This window comes from Gadus morhua, chromosome 4 (assembly GCF_902167405.1).
Source record: "Gadus morhua chromosome 4, gadMor3.0, whole genome shotgun sequence".
Classification (NCBI taxonomy): Eukaryota; Metazoa; Chordata; class Actinopteri; order Gadiformes; family Gadidae; genus Gadus; species Gadus morhua.
In genome coordinates, this window is record NC_044051.1 from 15,304,889 (window position 1) to 15,320,903 (window position 16,015).

At 47.2% G+C, this 16,015-nt stretch overlaps 1 protein-coding gene across 4 annotated transcripts in view; it reads right to left on the reverse strand.

Moving 5' to 3' along the window:
• Nucleotides 1-16,015, reverse strand: part of nsmfa (NMDA receptor synaptonuclear signaling and neuronal migration factor a) — a 31,281-nt gene that overhangs the window by 2,678 nt on the left and 12,588 nt on the right. For 2 of the 4 annotated variants that reach the window (XM_030355410.1, XM_030355407.1), the window contains 12 exons: nucleotides 14,727-15,602; nucleotides 13,918-13,984; nucleotides 13,087-13,092; nucleotides 9,117-9,169; nucleotides 7,024-7,104; nucleotides 3,772-3,902; nucleotides 3,125-3,208; nucleotides 2,903-2,936; nucleotides 2,485-2,555; nucleotides 1,702-1,781; nucleotides 1,142-1,244; nucleotides 625-700 (listed from right to left, as the gene is read on the reverse strand). In XM_030355410.1, the coding sequence (XP_030211270.1) occupies nucleotides 625-700; nucleotides 1,142-1,244; nucleotides 1,702-1,781; nucleotides 2,485-2,555; nucleotides 2,903-2,936; nucleotides 3,125-3,208; nucleotides 3,772-3,902; nucleotides 7,024-7,104; nucleotides 9,117-9,169; nucleotides 13,087-13,092; nucleotides 13,918-13,984; nucleotides 14,727-15,602 (1,662 nt within the window). The remainder of the gene's footprint in view (nucleotides 1-624; nucleotides 701-1,141; nucleotides 1,245-1,701; nucleotides 1,782-2,484; nucleotides 2,556-2,902; nucleotides 2,937-3,124; nucleotides 3,209-3,771; nucleotides 3,903-7,023; nucleotides 7,105-9,116; nucleotides 9,170-13,086; nucleotides 13,093-13,917; nucleotides 13,985-14,726; nucleotides 15,603-16,015) is intronic. The other 2 variants (XM_030355408.1, XM_030355409.1) reach the window with 2 other exon arrangements.

The following is a 16,015-nucleotide window of genomic DNA, read 5'->3' on the forward strand; positions in this document are numbered from 1 at the left end:
GTGCAAGGACGGAACAATGCATCTTCACAATTTATAATGATGCCTTCAAATAGAAGATTCACATTGATAGCAGCTGCTTCTACAATGTAGAAATAGAGTTGTTAATAGTGATGTTCGACCACACTTTTACCAGTAAGTTCCGTGACACCAATAGGCTATATGTATCCTTCTTGCTTTGAATCCATTCAGAGCTCAACAGAAGCCAGGGACCTTATATTCAGAGCTGCTCAATATGCAGGTCAGTATGCAATTCAATCTAAAAATGTAATCATTTAAAGTGAAACGTGTTTGAAAATTAGTTTTCAGGGGTGAAATTATTATTATTAAACACATTTATCGGCCTCAGAAGCCCTTCTTCCAATCTCTGCCATTTAAATATGAGTTTAATTAGTAAATCTACGTTTATTGGTTGTGTCCATGTGTGTGTTTATGTGTTCTTGTTTTCGTGCATGCGTGTGCGTTTGTGTGAGTGTGAGTGTGAGTGGTGTGAGTGTGGTGAGTGGTGTGTGGTGTGTGTGCGTGCGCGTGCGCGCGCGCGTGCGTGTGTGTGTGCGTGTGTGTGTGTGTGTGTGTGTGTGTGTGTGTGTGTGTGTGTGTGTGTGTGTGTGTGTGTGTGTGACCTACCATGTGAAGACAGCTCTAGTGGGGACTGGAACTCGACAGAATAAGGCCTCATCAGGTTCTTGAGTTTCTGAAACAGCTTTTACACCACGATAAGATCACACAAACACACACACATACACACACACACAAACACACACACAATCACACACACACACACACACACACACACACACAAACACACGCATACACAATCACACACGCACACACACACACACACACACTAATTTTTAAAGCAATGACAACCAGTTAGGTCTAACAATGCAATCGCGGATAAGCTGTTAATAGCCTAATTAGAAGTAAATTATGGATTTCTAACCCTTGTCCATCACTTTAAGATAACAACAGATAAAATCTATATGACTATAGTGTAAATGTTTGTGTATGTGTGTGTGTGTGTGTGTGTGTGTGTGTGTGTGTGTGTGTGTGTGTGTGTGTGTGTGTGTGTGTGTGTGTGTGTGTGTGTGTGTACGTGTTTGTTTGTGTTTGTGTGTGTGTGTTTGTTTCTGTGTGTGCTTACCTTCTCTCCGTTTGGGTTTCCCAGGACGTAGCAGCCCATGATGTGGATCATGTTCGGTTCTGGATTCAATTTGCTCATGAAGCGGCTGAGCCTCCGCCAAAACCTCCGCACACACACACACACACACACACACACACACACACACACACACACACACACACACATACACACACACACACACACACACACACACACGCGCACACACACACACACACACACACACACACACACACACACACACACACACACACACACACACACACACAACGTTTCAATATAAGATTACTTAGGAAATAATCAATCAGTCATTAGGGAAATTTGAAGTACAGTAAAGTAGTTAACAATTAAACTACTGAGTCATTGATTGGTTAAAGTCTGTGATGGTTAAAGTCACTGATTGGTGGAAGTCTATGACTGGTTAATGTCTATGGTTGGATAAAGTCTGCGATTGTTATAGTCTGTGATTGGTTAAAGTCTGTGACAGGTAAAAATCTCTGATTGGTTAACGTTACTGATTGATTAAATTCATTGATTGGTTGAAGTCTTTGATTAATTCTTACTGGCTCATGTCTTCCTCTTTTTCCACCTTGGCAAACGTTGCAACTTTGTTCTTGAGGAGGTACAGATGACCTGGTCCTCCCTGTTGGACACACACACACACACACACACACACACACACACACACGCACACACACACACACACACACACACACACACACACACACAGCACATGCACACGCACACGCACACGCACACAAACACATACACACACACACACTGAGTTATATCCCCTCCATTAAGAGTTTGGCGTCCCACAGGGACTTCTGTCCTTGAACCTCATTACTATAACTCACAGCTCTAAGTGATATCCATACTGCTGACTCCACACCACAACCCCTAATGTTACACACACGCTGACGCTGCCCTGATGAGGTCATCCTTCCACAGGCGTCTCTTAGTGCTTTCATTCACAAATTTATTGAAAATAGCAACGCAATCATTTAGGTTTGTATAATGAAAAAGTCAGTTCATGTTCCAAACTGTATTGGAAAGCAGAGCTTTAGCACAGTTAGAAATCGATGGACTAAATAATGTACCACTTCAGAAATGCAGGGATTAGCATGACCTTGTCTTGGTAACTTTACCGAAACCAAAGAAATCAATCATGTATCTGTATCAGAATACACTAAACCTCTCATGCCGATCATGGTGACAGATCATATGTTTATATGCCTCAACAGAGAAGATCTTGTCAGTACATAAACGTCCATCTCAATGAGGTCATGTCATGTGACACACATGAGCTCAATGCTTATTCCACGTTCTTCCTCGCTGCCGCTCACCTGACAGAAGATGAGCATTCTCCAGAACTTGCTCCCACGCCGGTAGGCTGTCAGCTTCTTGTCTATCTCCTCTAAGGGAAACATGGGAATTAGATGGGAGAAGATCACATCCCGGCCCCAATAGAATCAAACCCATAAACGGAATACTAAATGGCGTTAATGTGAAATATGACTTGCAGTCCAGACACCACCAGGAGTCGTAAAGAGCATTGAAAGCTTAATGCTCTGTGATATAATAACCGGATGTAATGAGGACCGTAGCCACGCAGTCAAGGGTAAATCATCCCTGCGTTAGAATGATATTCATCGTCAACATTAACAGCAGATGAAATGAATGTCAACGATCAACCAAATTAAAGCAGCTTCATCCGCGAAGCCTCTTATCTGCAGCACACGATGCATATTCTCCTCCACCTACCCAGAATATCATCAAACGTGGCGTGTTCGTGGTCCTGTGGGAGTGAGACACGGTCATGGATTCAGTATAATGATTTGTTGTGCTCACATTATGCAGTGAACACCGAAGCCGACCATCCATGCAACATATGAACATGTTTGCCTACAAGCAACCGCGGGCTAATCGTGCGTGTGTGTTTGTGTGTGTGTGTGTGTGTGTGTGTGTGTGTGTGTGGAGACTCACATAGAGGATGGGGATAATGGAGGGGTCGTCTCTACGTAGGATGGTGGGAACGTACTCCGCCTTGGGCACTTTAGACGAGATCAGCTGGAGGTCGGGGGGTCAACAGGAAGTGGAGGGCAAACAGGAAGTGAGGAGAAGTTGAAGAAGAATAGAAAGGAAAGGTGAGTTCAAACGTAGATTAATTTTGAGCCGTGTAATGTGTCATTGAAATGGGAAGTGAATGAACCGCTGTTGAACCACTACATAGCAGGCAAGAAAGTGTGTCTCTCGAACCCTACGGGAACGTTGGAGGATTGCAGGGGTGTACTCGAAAAAACTGTCAGAATCTTAGTAACACATGAATACAATGAAATAAATCAGAATACTTACATAAGTTCATAAGTTCAGTGCTCTTTTCAATACGTGTATCACAAGCCCATGTGACACTGACACCAACCTTGTTATGTTCATGTTTATCAATGACACGCACACATAGATTACTCACATACATTACTAAATAATGACATACATGACACACTTACATTCCTGATGTAAATAATGACATACATGACACACATACTTGACTGATGTTCTGTGTAAAGTCTGCATGAGTTTGAATAGCATGGGAACCACTGCCACGGCTCATGGCCGCGTGTGGACCGTCCTACCATGATCTTGGGGGGGATGAAGTCGTCTCCCTCACAGGCCAGCCTCTCCATCTCCCTCTCCTCCTCCCAGTCCATCCTCTCGTCCAGGGCCCCCTCCTCCAGGGCAGCGCAGGACGCCTGGAGGTCCCCCGCTGCAGGAGCAGAGAGACAGGCACGGTGAGGAGGGGGAGGGGGGTGAGGAGGGGGAGGGGGAGGAGGAGGAGGAGGGGGAGGAGGAGGAGGAGGAGGAGGAGGAGGGGGAGGGGGAGGAGGAGGAGGAGGGCGAGGAGGGGGAGGAGGAGGAGGGCGAGGAGGGGGAGGAGGTTGCGGAGGAGGAGGGGGAGGTGGCGGAGAAGGAGGAAGAGGAGGTGGCGGAGGAGGAGGAGGGGGAGGAGGATGAGGGGGAGGAGGATGAGGATGAGGAGGAGGAGGAGGGGGAGGAGGTGGAGGAGGTGGAGGAGGAGGAGGGGGAGGAGGAGGAGGAGGAGGAGGAGGAGGAGGGCGAGGAGGGGGAGGAGGAGGAGGGCGAGGAGGGGGAGGAGGTTGCGGAGGAGGAGGGGGAGGTGGAGGAGGAAGAAGAGGAGGAGGAGGTGGCGGAGGAGGAGGAGGAGGAAGAGGAGGTGGTGGAGGAGGAGGAGGGGGAGGAGGAGGGGGAGGAGGGGGAGGGGGAGGAGGTGAGAGAGTGAGAGAGAGTGAGAGAGAGAGTATTTTGGAATGACTGTTCAAAGCACGTCATTGTCCTTGACAATGACGTGAGCTCATATTAAAACTTGTTAGAGACCGTGCGAGAGACAGGAGAGACGGAGCGAGAGACAGAGAGAGAAAGAAAGCTTGAGAGAGAGAGACACACACACACAGAGGAACGTGTGGAAAACAGTTTTAACAAGACTTTGTTTTTCTGATTCTGTCTTCATTGGTCAGTCGGGCAGAAGGGAAGTTGTAGAAAAATATAAAAATGAGAAACAGACGTAGCGAGAAGAGGAGAGAGAGATGTGTTGGGGGGGGGGGGGGGGGGGGGGGGGGGGAGAGAGAGAGATTGGGGTTGAGGAAAATGAGAATGCGGTGGATGAGAGCTGGTGGGGGGGCAGCACTCAGAGAAGGACACACCGAAAGACAAACCCATAAACTCTGCGCCATGCTAAAGTGTGAAAAACTAAACTGTGGTTTGAGAGCAGACAGAGGGCACCGGTGACTCATGTGTTTCCTGTGTGGTAAACAGTAATTTCCCAGCAAGCACTTCCTACAGAACAGCTAAACAGCCCTCTGTCTCTAAATGTTAAGAAGATAAGAAGCATCAGAAAGAAGAGACGGGGGAGGGAGTGGATTGTGAGGAAGAGGAAGATGAAGGAAGGGTACAACAGAAAAGGATGGATGGGTTTGTCCTCCCTGGCGAGTGACAGATAGGAGGAATATCTGACATCACTTCCAGGTGAGGACAACGTTATCTTTTAATGTCTTCTCTGGGGAAAGGTAAAGTAACGTTGAGCTCGATTCGTTTCATCGCCAGCTATTGGAACTCTTCAAAAAACTATGGTGGTGGAGAACAGAAGTATAAGGAAACACATTAAACAGACATTGAAAGCAACATGAAAACAAATAACACACACACACACACACACACACACACACACACACACACACACACACACTCACACTCACACTCACACACACACACACACACACACACACACACACACACACACACACACACACACACACACACTCACTCACTCACTCACACACACACACACACACACTCACACACACACACACACACACACACACACACACACACACACACACACACACACACACACACACACACACACACACACAGTTGATCTCTGTCACTTGATTTGCATACTGTAAAATCTGGCAACCATAAAACAATCACTATCAGACACACACAAGGTCTTAAACAACACTACACACACTTACACAAGCCAATGTGTTGGGAAATCGAGACAAATATGAACATTCGTTTTTGAAAGACATACTCACAGAGAGAGAGAGATACATACTCACAGATAGAGAGACATACTCACAGAGAGAGAGAGAGACATACTCCCAGAGATAGAGACATACTCAAAGAGAGAGAGAGACATATTCCCAGAGAGAGAGAGGGAGAGAGAGAAAAACTCTCAGAGAGAGAGAGACATACTCACAGAGTGAGTGAGAGAGAGACATACTCTCAGAGAAAGAGACATACTCACAGAGAGAGAGAGAGAGAGAGAGAGAGAGAGAGAGAGAGAGAGAGAGAGAGAGAGAGAGAGAGAGAGAGAGAGAGAGAGAGAGAGAGAGAGTGTGAGAGAGAGAGAGAGAGAGAGAGAGAGAGAGAGAGAGAGAGAGAGAGAGAGAGAGAGAGAGAGAGAGAGAGAGAGAGAGAGAGAGAGTGTGTGAGAGAGTGTGTGAGAGAGAGAGAGAGAGAGAGAGAGAGAGAGAGATACTCCTAGAGAGAGAGAGAGAGAGAGAGAGAGAGAGAGAGAGAGAGAGAGAGAGAGAGAGAGAGAGAGAGAGAGAGAGATACTCCTAGAGAGAGAGAGAGAGAGAGAGAGAGAGAGAGAGAGAGAGAGAGAGAGACGAGAGATATACTCCGCGAGAGAGCGGGGCCGGCAGGATAGTAATGAGAGTCCAGAGGAATCTAGACAGTCACTGTGCTTGTGCTTATGTGTCTGTGTGTATTTGTGTGTGATTGTGTTTGTGTGCGTGTGTGTGTGTGTGTTTGTGTGTGCGCAAGTGTGTGTGTGTGTGTGTGTGTGTGTGTGTGTGTGTGCTTGTGTGCTTGTGTAGGCCCAACTTAGTGAATATAAATTAACTAACCGCGGCCACAAAAGTCAGCCGATTTCCCTGCACGCTTTAATAACAAATCTAACCATAACAAAATAGATTGTTTTAAACTTGCTAAGATGTCTCTCACATGCTTTATTTTTTTATGCGATACTGCTTGGTTCCAGACCAGGCTTTGATCATGCAAAATTACATGGATGAAGCCACATGATCCAGATCCATCCACGTTTGCAATTCACATTGACACCACTACGTCCTTATATGGGCTTAGTGAATTCTGTTGGCTTTGCTTACTGTCCCACTGATGAGCAGATGCTATGGCAACTGACTGGAGACAGCGGTCCACAGCAGCAACGCAGAACCTTCATCGATGGCTGACGCTCTTCCTCAGAGGGCATCTGGCTGCATGTGTGCATCTTCCCGTGTGTACGAGCGTGTGCGTGTATGTGTGTGTATGTGTGCACGCCAGTGTCTAATGCAACTCACTGTCGTTAGGAGAGTCAGCCTTGACAGGGGTGGGGTCACTCCAGGACCGGTTGAAACTCTTCGATCTACGCTCAGCGAAAGCTAATACAGGCGGGGAGAGATAGTCAAACACACGCACTCACACACACATACAGAATCACACACACACACGCACACGCACTAATAGGCACATACACACACACACACACACACACACACGCATACACACGCACCAACACACACGCACCTACACACACACACACATGCATGCACTAACACACACACACACACACATGCACAAACACAAACTCAAACGCATATGCACTCACACATCGTCACAAATGCAAGCACACTTTCAGACCCTCACACAAACACACTCTTTTACACACACACACACACACACACACACACACACACACACACACACACACACACACACACACACACAAAGGTTGGACGCACACATACGCACACACACACATACACACACACACACACACACATGCACACGCACGTTCCAAGCAAACACACACACATACGCAAATGCTCGCACATGCATACGCACAGATACGTGTACAGAGACTTACACACCAAAAAGAAAACGGCCATCTTCTTCAAATCTGTGCATCACTTACTTACTCAATGCATCATCATTAGCACAGACACAAATGCGCACACACATACACAAAAAAAAAGCACAAAACAAATATACACAAATACACACCAGACAACACACGGTGACATCACTATTGAGTTATGACTACACCAGTTCACCATGGGCCAACATTTAAAACCACAACATACACATCTAGCCACAGACAGCATAAATATATATTGACAGGATGATCCTATAGTTTATACTACACTGAACTAAACTGTTATCCAGATACCTTGGCAAAATTATTTTGAGGCCTTATTAAGGGAGATTTATTTGTATCTGCCTACTCCAGTTCAGAAAGCTGAACAGCTCGCACAATCTATCCAGGGATCGATACAGAATAAATGTTTTCCTTTGCTATGGTTGTTCCACTGATAATTCAAAGAGTCAGGGTCAATGTACACCACTGAATTGCTAGCAGGGCCGTATATGCTGGCATAAACAGTAAGCGTTTGCATTAAACCCCATTTTGGAATGCTCTGCTTTTCGTTTGAAAACATACTGACACATAATTTATGAAACACGCAGAGCTGGAGCTAAATATCTATGCCACGCGAGACTGAGACGTTAATGCTGTCTACCTTTGGACATTGACTATAACATGTCTTTAACACCATTTAAAAGGAAATCACCCTTGCACGACCTGATCACTTTAAACTATGCAGCACAAAACAAGTCGATTTTACTGTGCTTTTTTTTCTCCCTATAATTAATAATGATTAATCTCTTCTGAAAAGGAAGACATTTAGACTTCTAATTGGCTGAGGAAGCTGTGAGGTTGAGCACCAGTATATGAAAGCAGCATGAGAAGAAGGCTGCATGAAATAAAGTGTATTTTAGGACAACACATGTGATATTGTCTCTGTCATTCTGACAATCAGTCAGTAGGATCCATTAGATACTTAAAATAACTCAAAAATCGTATCTACTCCTACATGGACTTATGTTGTATCATATTGTAAGCAGAAGATTTACAGTCCGTCAAAGTATGGATGTCTAATAAAAGTATGGATTATGGAGTAAGTATCTCTCCACGGAAACATGAAAGTAGGAAAGGCCTTTAGTGCACAACAAATTGAATCGTAAATGCACATATTGATACACACACACACACACACACACACACACACACACACACACACACACACACACACACACACACACACACACACACACACACACACACACACACACACACACACAATTATGCACAGACGTACACAAACACACCATTTACAGCCATCAACTGTTAAATGCAGCACAATATTCAGAAACAAAAAGCATCACACATCACCTGGAGACAAAGACAGTAATAATGAGGTGAATGGAGAAAGCAACCGTTTTATACAACAACCATTATCAAGCCACTCACCCACACACACACACACACACACCAATGCACGCAGAAACGCACACACAAGCACACATGCCTGCAACACACTGAACTCTGACTCACTCTGGGCTTTCATTCTCCTGCTGCCCACCATCCGAAGATGCTTCCGGAAGTTCCTGTGGGCGGAGACGAGGTGAACACAGAGGGAGGGCAGTTAGGGACAGGAGGACACAGGAAACATGAGAAGACGACCGTATATGGGCTAGGGTGGGAGAGAGAAGGAAGGAGAGGGAACCCCTCTCTCCCCCGCTCTCTCTCGCAGGATGTAAGAAGGCCATGTGACGCACGAGGAAGCCATCTTAAAAAACATTTGACTGTTAATGGAAATCTTTTGGACGGGTGTTCAAAGTCAGAGGGGAAAATCAGGCAGATACTCCATTCAATGTACCCTGGTTTTAATTGTCATGTTTTAGAACCAGTCTGGTAGAGTAGAAGAAGGATGTGCATGATTTAGTTTTTAGCTTTCAGTGTGTCGATGGCAGTATAAACCATAATGTCCCTGTTTGTTATCTCCGTTGGACGCAGTGCATCGCTTTAGAGACCTGCTGTTTTCACCCGTCTCTGAAGGCCAAATTGATCTGACTTGTCCGCACATGTGTTGCTATTATAATTGAAAAGGGTGTTCTGTTGACAGAAACTGTCGGATTCTCTCTGGAAGGAGATCAGGGGGTTCGACAGAGCCGAAGGGTCCGTGGTGTTCCAGTCTGGAGCACTGAATCAAAGGACCGAACCCCATTGCTCGGCAGTGGGGCCTCACGCTGCCCAGAGACGGACAATGAGCAGAACTCCCAACAACTCCCAGGACCCTTTGAAATAGCTCCCTGTCTGCTGGCTGTATCTGGGGGAAACCTTGGCTGTACAACTCATTCTCATTCTGAGCAGCCCTGAAAACACGGCAGCGTTTCAATGGTGAATGAAACCGCGGCTAAACAAAACTGACTTGTGTGGTTCACGGGCGCTTTGTTAATTCCCCCTAACGAGTGTTTATTCGTTGACATTCACTTAGCGAGTGTTTACGTGTTTTAAACATGCACGCTTATTTGGGGAACGTCATTTAAAGAAAAGTATAATTATTTTCATTGAAATCGGGTAACTTGGGTGATTAAAGGAGATCAGCATCGACATTTGGTCGTTACCTTGGTGACAGAGATCCTTAGTGACAGAAATCACTAGTGGATCAGCCAACTAGCTTTCTCACCATGTCTTTAGAAACACTTCAGCTGTGTGTTTGAAGACTGTTAACAAACTTATCTGGTGGCCTTAGTGGCTAATCTTTGTTCTGAGAGTTTCAATACGCATATGATTCATGTGGTAACTTCTTGACTTGTTACTGGTATACTGCTGGTCATTTTACCGGGGTCTTGGTAACCAGGTGGTTAACTTGCTAGAATTTTTTTTTTATTATTTAACAATTGTATTAAACAATGGAGAATAAATTAAAAGATTAGAAATATAGACAAAAACTAGGAATTGAATCGTTATTAAGAGTTGAGGGCATTTATTTTGAGATAAGTGGGAGAATCGCGGACGTTGTTCGTTTCATCACCATGGACAGCACCCTGCTAAACTCAAGCTGTCCTGCACAAAACTAGCAGTGTCTCCTAGTAGATCTCCATTTTTGTGTGCTGTGTGTCTCACTGAATTATGGTCTATAGCGTTAGCTGACCCAACTCCCTCTTATTGTCTTGTAGCCTTATGTTACAGACAAATAGGGAAATTCAAGTCTAACCTCTAACTGAACATGCTACAAACTTTGTGGATGCAAATTGAGTACATTGTGTATTTTCTCTTGTGTGTCTGACCTATAGAATAGAAAAAAATAAAAAAGCTTTCTTATTAAGATATTCCATATTGACCAACCATACTTAAATGTAACCCGTTATCGATAGAAGGATGCCCTGCGGTCATGTCTCATTGGGACATGTTGCAGGTTGTTCATCTCACACTCTCACATTTCACATGGCGTGTCAGAGTGACCTCAACGCGCCACAGGCCTGCAGAGACACGCCATGGCTTCACGGTTCACCATCTGCCCTGACGCGACCCTGGTGTATTCACCATCAGGCCACACTGGTCTGTGTGGTGGTGTGTCTGCCTCACTACGAGTGCTGCTGATATCACTGTAACACCAAGTGCTACTTTCTCTGACTCAAATTGGAGCCATGGGGTTTTCAAGCTTTTTCTACACAAACCCTAACATCCCCATGTATCTCCTCCCTTTTAGATTTGTTTACTATTAAGTGAGTCAAATATAACTTACTGTGGCAGATTAATAGAATTGGCAGGTCATTGCCTCATAAAATAACAGCATGAGATAATAACCAGAATGTGTGTGCGGTTAAAAAAGGGCTTGATTGTTTCATTTGAGCACATTTGTCTTGTTGAAACGTGTCACATAAAAGTGTCAAACGAGCGTTCTAGCAGTTTTAGTAGCGAGAAAAGGCTACTGATGTCCTCGCACTTACGCACAAAGTTAAACGTTCCCAGACCAGGCATTTAACCAGAGATTTGACACATTTCTAACTAAGTCAATGAAACAAGCCAATAAGCTTCATAGCGAGCGACTCGGCTGATATGGTAAGTTAAGGCTGTCACCATAATGTAGGAAACAGCAGGGTCCTGGCTCGCAACCGTGTGCATCTACAGGACACCGTTTCACTACGTCTCAATCTTCTCACTCCTCGCTTCAATTCTCCACAAATCAGCAGAAAGTCCTGCTAGGGTCGGGCCCGGTGTGCGAAGGATGAGAGGGGGATATTGCTGTGTTTAGAGAAGGGAAGAACAGCATGGTGTCTGAACGGTCTGTCTGCTTGGCAGAATATCACTAGCAGCTCAAGTCGGCCGACAGTATGCTCATGTCCTTGAGCTGTAGTTCAATGGAAAGAAGGGAACAAAATGGCCATTTGGGCAAAATATGCAGCCCATCATCTGTCGCTGACTTGAGGGCCACCTCAAATCCAATCGCTAGCGTCGCAATTCCATTAAACTTTCAGAAATGCAACAGCAGCGACTTTCACAGCAAACTGTACATCCCTACTCTATTACTCCAAATATACATCGGTAATGAATTAATTCCATCACTTGTGATGTACTCCTTTTTATTTTAAACGCATTGGTTTTAAATGTATTTAAATGTTCCAGTGCTTCCATGTTTTAAAACGTTGCCTAAGGCTGTGGTCAGCGAACCCAGCGAAGAGACAGATAAAAGCTAACCGCCCGGGCCTGCATGTCCCTACCAACTCTGGAAGGTCAGGCTCTCCATATTACTGCATGCAGAGCCAAGCGAGGGCCCCGTGCTCCGGGGCAGGATTAAGAGAGGGCCTCATCCACTGTGACACATCGTTGGCCAGCCCACATGATGGGTCAATATCTCTGCCTGGAGGCTGGCACACTCGCTTACTGCAAACCTGACTGCACTGGATGCAACGGGGGAGTACTTGGGATATACCAGGGTAAAGCTGGGATATACCTGGGATAGACCTGGGATAGACCTGGAATATAAATGGGATTACGATGGTATATACCTGGGATAGACCTGGGATAGACCTGGGATATACCTGGGATATACCTGGGATTACGATGGTATATACCTGGAATATACCTGGGATACAACTGGAATATACCTGGGATATAAGAGTCTTGGATGTAGCTGGAAAAATACCAGTGATACCTGGGATATACGCCTGTCTGTTGTTGAGGGAAACCCTTTTTGCGCGGCTAAATGGAATTTTAGTTACTGGGTTTGATGTTTGTGCCAATTCTGAGCCTCTCATGTTTAACACTGCCAGATGAAAGCAGGTCATCACATCACAGCATAGTACCACTTTGATTGGTTTTTCCGCTGTTACTTTGAACACCCAGGACATGCTCAGAAACATAGAAGATACATGGGCTGAAAACTAGAAGATACCTGCTCAAAAACAAAGAAGATACAGGCTCAGAAACATAGAAGATACATGGGCAGAAACATGCTCCGATTCATAAAGGAGGGAATATTTAGAAAGTGGAAGAGAGGATAAGTAGAAATACTCACGATATCCTGCACATTGGCATGGAAGCAGAGGAAGAACAGAATATACGTTATAGATAAGATGAGATGAGGCAATATAAGATTCTTTATAAATCCTAGAAGGGAAATGAGGGACTAACATTAAAAACCAATTAACGCCAATTAACCAACTATTCATTTATGCATTGGGCTTATTGTTACTATCAGTTTGGATGTAAGACCCAATAGTTGATTTCGGTGTTTGTGTATGTCTTGTCTTTTGACCTGGAGAGCTGAGGCAGTACCCCTCTAGGGGACCTGAGGCAGTACCCCTCTAGGGGACCTGAGGCAGTACCCCTCTATGGGGACCTCGGTGAGGCAGTACCCCTCTACGGGGACCTGAGGCAGTACCCCTCTATGGGGACCTGAGGCAGTACCCCTCTATGGGGAGCTGAGGCAGTACCCCTCTATGGGGACCTCGGTGAGGCAGTACCCCTCTATGGGGACCTGAGGCAGTACCCCTCTATGGGGACCTGAGGCAGTACCCCTCTATGGGGACCTGAGGCAGTACCCCTCTATAGGGACCTCGGTGAGGCAGTACCCCTCTATGGGGACCTGAGGCAGTACCCCTCTATGGGGACCTGAGGCAGTACCCCTCTTTGGGGACCTCGGGGAGGCAGTACCCCTCTATGGGGACCTGAGGCAGTACCCCTCTATGGGGACCTGAGGCAGTACCCCTCTATGGGGACCTGAGGCAGTACCCCTCTTTGGGGACCTCGGGGAGGCAGTACCCCTCTATGGGGACCTGAGGCAGTACCCCTCTTTGGGGACCTCGTGAGGCAGTACCCCTCGGTGAGGTCCTGGGTTGGTACTCACGCCTGCATGGTGGTTGAGGCGGTCTGGAAGCTGAACATGTTCTCTTTGGGGAACCAGCTGCTGTCCTCTGCAGAGGAAAAGGAACACGTGAGGAAAATAACTGAAAGAGGGCCGGATGGTATTACTAATGAAGAAAGGATTAAATAGATACAAAATAATAACATTTATTTCAACCTAAATGTAAGTTATAAAAAAAATGGAATACAAATTCAAATACAAAGATTAAATAAGTAATTCATATATTTTAACCAATTCATTAAATAATCCAATTAAAGTTCAACTAAAATCGAATCAAACTAAAATGAATTCAATAAATAAATCCTCACAATGGGAATTCATATTAAATGTGACAAGGGTGTACAGAGCCAGCGTCATCACCACCACGACCTCCACCATCACAACCACAACCAAACCAAACCTCAAGCACTGCGGGTTTGGTTATGTTGTCAGAAACTAGACTGAAAATAATAAATTACTGTTCTTAATTCCTTTTGACACTTGTGTGGCATATGTGTTTTGTGTTAATGAATCAAAATTTTCACCTGGTTCTAAGTTAAAAATTCTTCAAAGTATTGAAGAATATTCAATGACACTTTCAATTCAAGCATCATCTTAAAAGAATAAAGCAAACAATTCTTTAACAATGCAAATGAACAGACGCAAAGCTCCCACCGGCTCTCCCTCCCTCTCTATCAATATTAATACATCATACATTATCATAAAATCAATTCAGACTGCACTCAACCACCAGCTCATCACCGGTTCCCGTGGTTACCCCATCTCCCCCCCCTCCCCTCCCCTCTGCTTGCCTGCCTCGCGGGACGAGCTCTCCAGGTCCAGAGACCCCTGGCTGCGGGACGGGGCCCCGCTGCCGCCCACGCTGGCCTGGTCCCCCGCCATGCCGCCGCCTCCCCCCTCGCCGCCGCCCTCGCCCCACCCCCGGATGTTGTGGGCGGAGACAGACGTCTGCAGCAGCGGCTGCGACAGGTGGTGTCCATGGTGACCGTGGGCCCCGTGGTGGCTCCCGCCGCCGCCCCCCACAGTTAGCGTGTGCTGGCTAGCGCCGCTGCCGCCGCCGCCGGAGCCCGACGGCGCCGCGTTGTGGTGGTGGTTCCCGTGGTGGTGGTTGCCGTGGTGATGGCTCCCGGCGCGGCCGGCGCTGCCGCGGTTGCCGCGGTGCTGGGTGGGGGAGGAGGTGGTGGAGGACGGCGAGGCGGAGGGCTGGCCCAGGCCGGCGTTGAGGTTGAGGTGGGGCTCCCCGCGGCCCCCCGGCCGCTCCTTCAGGACCTCCAGCTCCAGGCTCTCCTTGCTCCCCCGGGCGCTGCTCATCAGCATGCCGTGCGGGGGGGTGATGGTGTAGACGCGGGCGGGCCGCAGCGTGCACTGGAGCCCCTTCTGCTGGTCCTCCTCGGCGGAGAAGCTGCGCTCCAGGGACAGCCGGGCGGGCCGGGCGGAGCCTCCGTGGGGCGGCGGCGGCGGCGGCGGCGGCGGCTGCAGCAGGCCCAGCGCCGGCTTCACCAGGCTGGTCTCCGGGTCGGCCTGGGGGCCCCGGGGGCTGGGGACGGTACCGTCGGGGCGGAGCTTGAGGTGGTGGTGGAGGTGGTTGTTGTTGTCGAGGCGACGCGGCGTGTCTGTCGACGACTCACACGTGTCTGGAGCCACCAGGGTTTCACACAGAAGGTGAGCTGAGAGAGGGAGAGGGAGGGAGGGAGAGGGAGAGAGAGAGGGAGAGAGAGAGAGAGAGAGAGAGAGAGAGAGAGAGAGAGAGAGAGAGAGAGAGAGAGAGAGAGAGAGAGAGAGAGGGAGAGAGAGAGGGAGGGAGGGAGGGAGGGAGGGAGGGAGGGAGAAAGAGAGAGAGAGAGAGAGAGAGAGAGAGAGAGAGAGAGAGAGAGAGAGAGAGAGAGAGAGAGAGAGGGAGGGAGGGAGAGAGAGAGAGAGAGAGAGAGGGAGGGAGGGGGAAAGAGAGAGAGAGAGAGAGAAAGAGAGAGAGAGAGAGGGAGGGAGGGAGGGAGAGAGAGAGAGAGATAATGAAAGAGAGAGAGAGCGAGAGAGAGAGTGAGAGAGAGAGAAGAAACCATTGGAAGTCAGAAAGACATCA